Source organism: Hyposmocoma kahamanoa, unplaced genomic scaffold (assembly GCF_003589595.1).
Source record: "Hyposmocoma kahamanoa isolate Upper Pololo Valley unplaced genomic scaffold, ASM358959v1 99879, whole genome shotgun sequence".
Lineage (NCBI taxonomy): Eukaryota > Metazoa > Arthropoda > Insecta > Lepidoptera > Cosmopterigidae > Hyposmocoma > Hyposmocoma kahamanoa.
The window spans coordinates 10,053,340-10,063,197 of NW_020656077.1; the positions used below are offsets into that span (position 1 = coordinate 10,053,340).

At 35.2% G+C, this 9,858-nt stretch overlaps 1 protein-coding gene across 1 annotated transcript in view; it reads left to right on the forward strand.

Annotated features, from left to right (window-relative positions):
* The window catches only part of LOC113239569 (ras-like protein 2), a 116,120-nt gene that overhangs the window by 73,967 nt on the left and 32,295 nt on the right, over nucleotides 1-9,858 (forward strand). The window contains exon 2 of the mRNA XM_026476630.1: nucleotides 1,764-1,851. Coding sequence (XP_026332415.1) covers nucleotides 1,764-1,851 — 88 coding nt within the window. The remainder of the gene's footprint in view (nucleotides 1-1,763; nucleotides 1,852-9,858) is intronic.

Consider the following 9,858-nt stretch of genomic DNA (forward strand, 5'->3'; position numbering starts at 1 on the left):
ACCCTTACTTTTCAAAATCGGAACGCTATGATGCTTACGTAACTGCTTGGCGGGAGGGTAATAAACGAAAGGGTACATTAATTACTGCATTCGTATTCTAACCCGATCTCGAAACAATTTTGAACTGTAGGTTAAGCATCCGTTGTAGTTGTAGATATTCAAGTACATATTGAAGTGTAGATATTGCTGATAAAATGAACCTTGTGACATTTCGGACCGTCCTTTCTCAGTTTCGGAACTGATACAAGGCGGACGTATATAGTTCGGAAACGCTCGTAAAGTCTGCTGAGTATCCAATTCCTCGAATACTTCAGTAGAAGTATTGTTTTTGGTATCGACGAGTTGGTAGCTTCCAGATGGTGACCTTATTTGATTTTTAGACACTACTTTGTATGGAGAGTTTTTTTTATTTAACAAAGTTTTTTTTTAATCTGTAATACCACGGACCAATAATTGGTAAATCATCCATGATATAGATTGTACCTCTGTAAAAGGTCAAAATTCCGTCTTATTTCTAAATGGCGCTGATCAGTAGCTCGGGGGCCTATCACAACCTCTTAAAACAATATTACTTTAATCTTAAATTGACTTTTCGTACCATGACGCGCTTAAAGTAAGCTTATTATAATCTGATGGACCTTTGAGTAAAAGTGTTTTAACTTGACCCATTGAATTTATAACTCCAGATTTCATGGTTTGTAAGAGAGATTTCATCCTCATAATTGACCCTATCGATTGATTTAATAAAAGTACAGAGTGCATTTTTTTAAACATTTTAGTGGGTTCGATTCCCGCGTGTGGCTAGCAATTTTCGGAAACCTTTGAATGCAGTATTATTTCTTTTTTAATAATAAAGGAATGTTTCCTTTAAGTAAAAATTTCTGTCTCCAGTATTTAACGTACTTTCCTTCCAAGTGGTATTACAAATTTCCACCCTGTATATGCTCCTTGGCGACACTAACAGTTGACACTAGACTATAATTCCGAATTCAAAACGTGACAATCAAGACTCAGTTTTATTTATTTTTCTTCGTGAAACTGCGGAAAAATAATTGTAAACAACGTAATTTGAATAGATTTCATTATTACATACTTTTCTTTTTTTGGCAGTTAAAATTCTCTGAATGTAAATAATATTAAGTACTTTAACATCATGCTACGATAGGACGATTCGAAACATCATAAAAGAAAGAGATGGCAATAGAGAGATATTTTTGGTGAGGAATAGACAATATTGGGAAATCATTCGTTCTTTCAGTCACTTTAGCAATAATACATTACTTGGTTGATAGGTTTGTCATGGTACGAATATGAGCAATGTTATAATAATTACTGTAAGCTTAAATTGAAATAAGATTGTTTTTTGAAAGGTTATGGTAGGCCCCCTGAAGGTGGTTTATATAATGTAAATGGCCGTGGATATCTATTAATTCCTCTTTAATTTGAAATATAAATAATCAGTTTTTTTTCTGATATGCAAATATGCATGTCAATAGATGGCGTTGTGTGTTACAAACTAATTTATAAATTAACGCTCATTAATATGGATAGGTGGCGCTAATCATAAACAAAATAAAAGAATAGCCGGCACTATCCATAAAAAATTGTGAAAATAAGCTCCATCTAGTTGATTTATTTGTATTCGATACTCGCGGCGACATCTCGTGTACCAATATTGATCGGAGTTATTGGTCGATGGTAATACCGATAATGTCTTTCGAAAACAGATATGCAAAACATTTCAGTGTGATTTATTTTTACAGAGCTACTTCGTGACGGACTACGACCCTACGATAGAGGACAGTTATACCAAGCAATGTGTCATCGACGATATACCAGCTAAACTCGATAGTAAGTACAAGAACCATATCGATTTCATCTTTATCGCCACCATCTTCATCATCATCGTCGCCAACGCATCGTCCACTCTTTACGTCAATAAACTAAATCCCCCGTAACACCGCCGTGATAAAGGTATTATATCTAGATTTAGCTGTCAAATTCGAGTGATAATTTTATCACAATTGCTAACATGGCGAGTACCGTGAACTCATGTTTCTGTGAAGAATATCGCAGTGCCGAACCTGGCCACAAGGTCACAGCTGAAAAAGTATTTTTCATCACACTTGTTTGTAAATAGTGTAATGTCATTAAAGCAAAGTCGGCCGTAATGTTCTAAATTACGCTCATGGGCTTGTTCATTACTTAATTGCGCTTAAAAATTTGAATGTATTTCATAAACTTGAAGTATAGAAATAAAAACGAAACATTTTCAATTTAACAACACTTTACCTAATTAATTTTATAAATTCAAATTCTGCAGTGTTTTTAGTATTTGAAATTATTTATTTTATGTCTAATACATCATGGCTGTGTGCGTTTTTACCTTTTACAACGTTTTAATTCGAGAGATTACGGAAGAATATGCCGTTTAGTTGCCAATTAGTTGGCCATCTGTTTATTGGAAAATAAAAAAAATAAAACCCGCCAATTACAAAATCTTTAATTGTAGTATTGTGAAGCGACATTTATTTATATAAGAAATAAATTATCGTTGTTTTTCATTTCTCGCAAATGTGTTGAAAACAATATATGTAACACGGGCGGTAAAAAATTACTAATCTCGATTCATTAAAGCCAATGGACTCTCCGGCCTTAATTCTATGTGGTCCAAATATATTGAATCTCACATCACTGAATCAAATAGCGCCGGCGATTAGCCGACGAAGTGAGATTTGCATTTTTCGATATAAAACATTTTATAAAATTGCTACGTTCATTCCAAAGAGCGACTTTCTACTAAATATGCGTCGGAAAAAATTAAGTCTTAGAATCTTTGAGACTTGTGAGATTTTATCCTTTGTGTTAAAATGTTCCTTCATCTTTTTGAGTTAATATGAAAGATGGCCGCCTTTGAGACTGAGATTTTGTCCTTAGTATTAAAATTTTCCTCCACATTCCGTATTCTTTTTGAGCTGAAAATGAATGATGGTCGCCTTTGAAAATAAATGTTATTATAGTTTGCGTAGTGGGCAGACGCTCGACTACGCAAAGCTCTAACTACTCAGACTTTGAAGAAAGCTTTTAATAAGGCTGCCAAGAAGTGCAAAAGCGTGTTACGTAGGGCAAGTTCGACCATGTGCGCCGCAAGGGGCTTGCCTCTAATCCAGCAGGCAGCAAATCCTTTAGTTCTCTGGTCAAAGCGGTCGAATCTAACTTTTGTTGCCCATCTTTGCCACCTGCTGAGGCCGGATGGCTCGCTGGCTCATACTGCGAAAGAGAAGGCGAATCTCTGTGCCTCACCCTTTGCGGATTGTCTGCAACTCTCTTTCTGCTGCATATCAATGATATGTTAATTCCAAATACCTTTGCGTATGCTGATGACAGCACAGTTGTAGATAGGTACTTGACCAATGCAAGGTTCAGTGGAGAGGAAATCCAGTCTTGTCGAGAGTCCATGATTGGCCGTTTAGATTTGACACTTCAGGCAGTCTCCAATTGGGGCAATGTGAATCTTGTCAAATTTAATCCTACCAAAACGCAGGCATGTCTATTCTCCACAAAACGGAGTCCCTTTGATCTGACTCCGACTTTTCATGATATATCCATACCGATAGCCGATTGTCTTCAGCTACTTGGAATGAACCTGTCGTCCAATTTGAACTTCGGCAAATACATTGAATCCATAGCCAAAAATGCAGCAAGGAAGCTTGGGATCCTTACCAGGGTGAGACGTTACTTTACACCGGAACAGTTGCTTCAGCTGTACCAAGCCCAAGTCGATCGTGTATGGAGTACTACTGCCTTTGGGATGGATCTGCTACATATCAACTGGATATTTTAGATTCAATTGACAACTTATAGAGGTTTATAGGTGACTCGGAATTAGTGGAGGCGAAGCTGCAGAGCCTTGAACACCGCCGTAAAGTTGCTTGCTTATTCGTATTTTACAGGATATATCACGGAGAGTGTGCGATGGAATTACACGATTTAATTCCGCCTTCCCCTTTCCATCACCGGGGGACTAGGCGTAGGCTTGGGTTCCACCCCTATATTGTGGATATTCCAAAAATTCGCACGAAGCATTACGCTTCTTTACAGGGCATTTTGAGCTTCGCTTGACCACGGAGGAAGGCAACATTAATATCATTATTATCGTCAAGCCATTATACAATCCACTACCGGGCTTGGATCTCCTCTATGAAAAGGGTTTTAGACCATAATCTGTCACGCCGTCCCAATTCGGATTGGGAATTTTGGGGGAGAGTTATTGATACTAAATATTCACAAACTTACGTAACTTAAAAACTTGAAAATAAAAAAGTTAAAGTCACTACTCGCTGCCAATTTTTTTTTGTTTTGTTTTGACAGTAACCAGTAAGAACCTATATTTTTTCCGGGTTAACGGATAACCCTACTAACCTACCGTACTTATTCAATAATTTACGTATTAATAATACAATAATTTTAAAGAAAAACTTCATTCTCTTATCAAACTAATTTTTTTTATTCAAAATATCTATTTGAGACATAGTTACTATTACATTTAACATATCATAATATCGTAATATCACATTGTAGTCAAATAATAAGTTTAAGTAGCCATTATAATGGCAGTAACGTGCGCCCGTGCGAAGTTGCCAGCGCGCGATTTTACTCTTAGCTCAGTAATTAAATTTAAAAACCTTTAAACTAATGTCGAAAATACATTACTTAAAGAGTAAAACGACATCATTAACTTTTTTTTTTAAATCTAGAAATATCCTAAATTTTAACGTCAAGCGCTGCCATACATTCAATATGGCATTCGTAGAGAGGCTTTAGTTTCGAAGAACTGCGTTAAAATTGTGGTTTTTTTTAAGATATATATTATAAAATTATTGATGTCGTTTACTCATTGGGTAATGTACTTTGAAATTAGTTTAAAGTTTTAAAATCACAGCCATTAAATTAATTGGTCGCAAGAAAAAACATGTTATAGTGAAAATGAAATCAGCCTGCAAAATTTGTATGTAAGTACAATGCATTTTTTGCATTTCAGTTTCTGCTTTAAGATACGAGTTTTGAGAAAGTAAAGCTACGATATTTGAATAATTATTATAATATTAATGCTTTACAAAAAAATTACGAAAACGATTTTTTAATGCAGTTACTCAAAACGTGGTATTTTTCGTACCACAAATCGTGCCGAAAGTTGGATTTTTAGCACTAGTGCTTTTTAATTTTTCCATTGTTTTTTAATTTACTGTTGTTTCAAGTCTTAAACATAGAACTAAAGAGGTTGTATATTTATTTAATATTTATGTGCTTTGTGACGTAGGTAAGTCATTCATCATTAAAACTTATATATATGTATATATAATATGGCTTGTTAAGTATTAACAATGACCGGAGGTGAGTATTACGCCAGACCGCTGCGCGTCGTTTCACCTTCGTCGCTGGTTCGGGCCAAGAAGCCTCGAGACTCGCGAATGACTAACTTTCCGCACTTGTATCAAAAATCACTATATGTGTCATTATTTGTATGGATGTTTGTGATCATAATGGGATATGTAGATATTAAATTAGAGACTTTACAATTTCGACAAATTTTTGGATATGGTTACTCTTCTTTATACATTGCATGTCAGAAACAGAAATGGCTAAATGTGTGAAACAGCATTCTGTAAACATTACCATCATAGTTGATTCCGTCACAACTAACGGGCTCAATTGAGTTCAAAAATACTTTATTCTCATTAAGACAATTGTCACTTACATGAGAACTTCAAAACTAATCAGTAAATTAACAATATTCCACTGTTCATTCAACTGTTTACAAATTTATATTATTATTATACAAATTAAGTCTTTATTTCAGCAATGAATAGTCGTTAATAATACGTTTATACAATGTTGTTAAATCAATTAATAAACTAAATGACTCCGCATCCTTCACATTCGAGGGCAGTTTGTTAAAGATAGAGTGCAACTCTTTCAAAACCTATCGTCCTCTTGCCGTAGTTAATTCTGATCATGGGCAGGATTAGATATGGGCTCTGCGGCTGATATTGTACTTATGCGATTGTCTTTTTTGCTTAATGTAAGCTCAGTGTGAATGTTCCTGTGTAAAATATTTTAGGAATAAGAATGCATGTTGTGTAATTGTTTAATTTTCATAATTTTCCTTGCATACCTTTTCAGTTGATTACAACCTGTATATTACATTTTCATCAATTTCAGATACGAAAATAGTCGCTATCTGAATATACTCGTTAGTACGAATTCATTCACGATTGACCGACGTTCTGCCACTGGTATATACAAATGCAGCGAGCGTAAATACATTACAGAAGCCCGCATCGCCACCTATTTGGACATGACACGAGACGTACGTAGCGAGGCATTCACTTTGGTTCGAGGCATAATCATAAAATGGATTGGAAATTATACTATTTTTACGGATCTAAATCCATTCCACCCGTGAACCATGGGATCTGTAATGAGTTGCTTTTTTTAAAAAAAAAAAGCGTCTTGCCACGCGTAACTACAACACTTATAAGCACGCAAGATACAATAGTGCCCTTCATTTAACGGATTAAGTTATTCAACACTTAAATTGAGTATCAATATTAATAGTAATTATTTTAACAAAAAACTTCTGTATGGCGGCAGAAAATGTTGCCATTTAATTTTTTAATTGCAACTACTGTTCACATATAACACGAACGTCTACTAGCGTTCTTTACGTAGTACGATTAAAATAAAACATCCAAACATTATATTTACGTAAACTCTGTTTACGGTTTAACATTTGTATGAATATCTTATTATAATAATTATGTTACATTGTTTTAAGAAAGCTTTCCACCTGCCAATGATTCGTATATTGAATTGAAACAAATCAGTCTTTAAAAATAAACCGTAACGTAGTTAAAATAATGTTCAAATTTACGTGAACGCTATTCGACATAACCCGACGGTTTTCGATTTTCGGTCGCCATTATTAGATCTTACCCTACTATGGTTTTTGTAGTGGACTTTTGAGAATGTATGTGTGTATTTTGATAAGAGCGCGTAAGTGTCATGAATGGAATAGAAGCCGGGATAAACCGGATTGCGTGATAGACCGCGCCCTGTGTTTGGCCGAGATCCATCATATTCCGTATTGTCAAGGACAGGTGACTTATTGTCCGTGATTAATTACTATTGAATTTTTTGAACCTAAGTGTCGTCGTCGTGTATGCAGCGGAAATGTGCATATTGAGATGGATGTGTGGAGTGACGACAAAGGCTAAGATAAGGAACGAGTACATCAGGAGAAGTTTGAAAGTGGCGCTAGAGACGGTAAAGATGAGGAGTAATAAATAGGTTGGAGTGGCATGGACATGTCATGCGGAGGGAAGTGACGAGAAGACTGTTAGGCATGAATGTGGAGGGCTGTAACTAAGGATGGCTGTTGATTCATTTTGCGCTACTTATAACGCCTAAATTTTATTATAAGGAGTTTTTTTTTTGTTTTTGCTATTCTCCAATTCAAGGCGTTTTCCTCTCTCAATATACTTTGAGTAGTGAGAACCGATTTTTATTTCTCCTGTGTCAAGTCCAGTGTAGTGGCGAACGAGGGGGATATTTCAATAAAACGTGGCAAATAGACGTACTCCCACGTACTTTTGAGGTCGGTTTTTTTAGTACTCTGTACTGAGATTATACTTTACATCGTATTAATTAAATCCTTTGTAATTTACTTTGTGGTACTATAAAGTGTGCGGTGTGGCGATTAACCTCTTGAGTTACTTTTCCGTAGTACTGGACATTACTTATTACGAATTACTCAAGCTAAGTGAGTGGAGAGATTTATTCTGGCAAGAAGCGGATGAGACGTCTCCGTAACTTTTAAGCCACGAACGCAGTACAGAAAAGTGTACTGCGTTACAAAAATAAGGTGTATGGGGAAAACCGCTTATTTTTGTTTATGAAATATAGGAAAACAAGATTGTTACGTCGCTTCGTCAAATGTACACATTTAAAAAAAAGCTTTTTTTTTAAAAGAAATTTTTAGAAATTTTTTTTCGCATAAAGCGGAATGGATTTTTATGTAATTTTTTGGCTAATTCGCCAATGGCCAATGCCATAAAAAATATTAACACATCAGATGTCAAAGTCATTCTTGTTGCAATTTAATTAGTCAATTGCAGAGGATGAAAAAAATCACAGACCACATAAATACTAGTTTCTTCCGTAAAAAATAAATGAAAATTACTTTAGCTTTTAAGTGTTGCTGCTTTTTGGACTTTTTTAATAGTATCGCAGTGTTGCTGGAATTAATTTAACGTATATACCACGCTTTTGTTTTAAATAAACAAATAAAAAATGCAGGTCACAATAATTTCTTTAATTATTTTGCTAAGCTCTTTATTTCAAGCTTATATCTAGCAAAAAAATTGAGGCTGGTTAAATTTTTCTGAGAATAAAGTACCAAGCTCCATACTAATTCGGTACAAGTCCTTTAAAAAACAATTTAAAATACTAGTGTACAAAGGCGAGCTTATCCCATAAAGGGATACCTTCCTTCCTCTTCTTGCTTTGTAAACAATGAGACGTTCAAAAACTTCCAGCCGATAACCCTGTCTTATGAATAACGTTTGTAATCATGTGACGTCATTTCGATTCGGTTTCGAATACGACAGTTTGACGTTCGCATGTTGTGAATAAAAAGAAATCGAATCAGTCGACAACTGAGTTATCGTAAGGTTCTGCATCTATCCCCTGCTCAGCATTCAGAGAACCTATTACTAGTAACTATTGAGTAATCTATGCTATTACTAAATTAAGCCGATTGCCAATCGCGTCATGTGGACCGATAGACGCATATCCAATCCAACGATATTACCGAAAGCTCGTTGGCCAAAGACAAACGGGAAATCCACACACGGCTTGTCACCTCGCTTTGATGGGACGTCGGAAACACCCCTAGACTGTTATACAGCAGCTTAACGTAGCTTCACTGTCGAATGCTATCACGGCCTTCATTTCATCCGCTGTTACACAAAGGCCAAACCACAATTTTCAATTATTCAGAACTTCGGTATGGCTTCCGTGAAATTGCAATGCTCGCTGGCAGTTAAAAATAGAACCTTACGATATATTCACAGGAGTGAATATTCAATGATAGTTTCATAACAGGATTCCTCGTTTATTGGATGAAATATTCAGCTTTCACAAAGTTCGCGATGATTTTACGTAAAATTGTGACACACATATGTTATGTGACACAAACTTAATGAGAAAAATGCCAAGTTGGAAACAAAGCATTCGCTGCTCTTTTATATAATAATTGTAATCGGAATTAGTGCAAATTTCTGGTAATAGTACATTATTGCAGAGCACTAGTATAGATGTAAAGATACATCATTGCCTTTTCTCGATCAATGCGAGGAAATAATAAAAGACTAACAAGGGGAAGACGGATAATAGATAAAGTAAAAAGAAAGTAATATTGGACATGTTACTACAATTGTTAAAATAAAATATTATTGTTTCCTAGACACATTAATAGCAGTCCGCTGAACTTCCGTAGATATAGTTGAGTTTCTGGATATTCATTATTTTTATTCTCACTAGAATTAATTCGCAACGGAAATACAAGAAAAATACGAAGAAATAGAAAAGAATATCAGAGTACTTTAGTCATTGACCTTTATTTATATTATCAGGGGGCTGTGAGTATGTGCGTGTTTTTATTTTCCCGCCATTTTCTTTTTTTTTTAGTGGTACTGGTAGGTATTTTAATTACGAACAATGGTCAGTTGGCTGTATGAGTTTTTTATTTTGCCTGTTTACATAGTTCATTGTTAGTAGGTAGATTTAAAAGTTTTG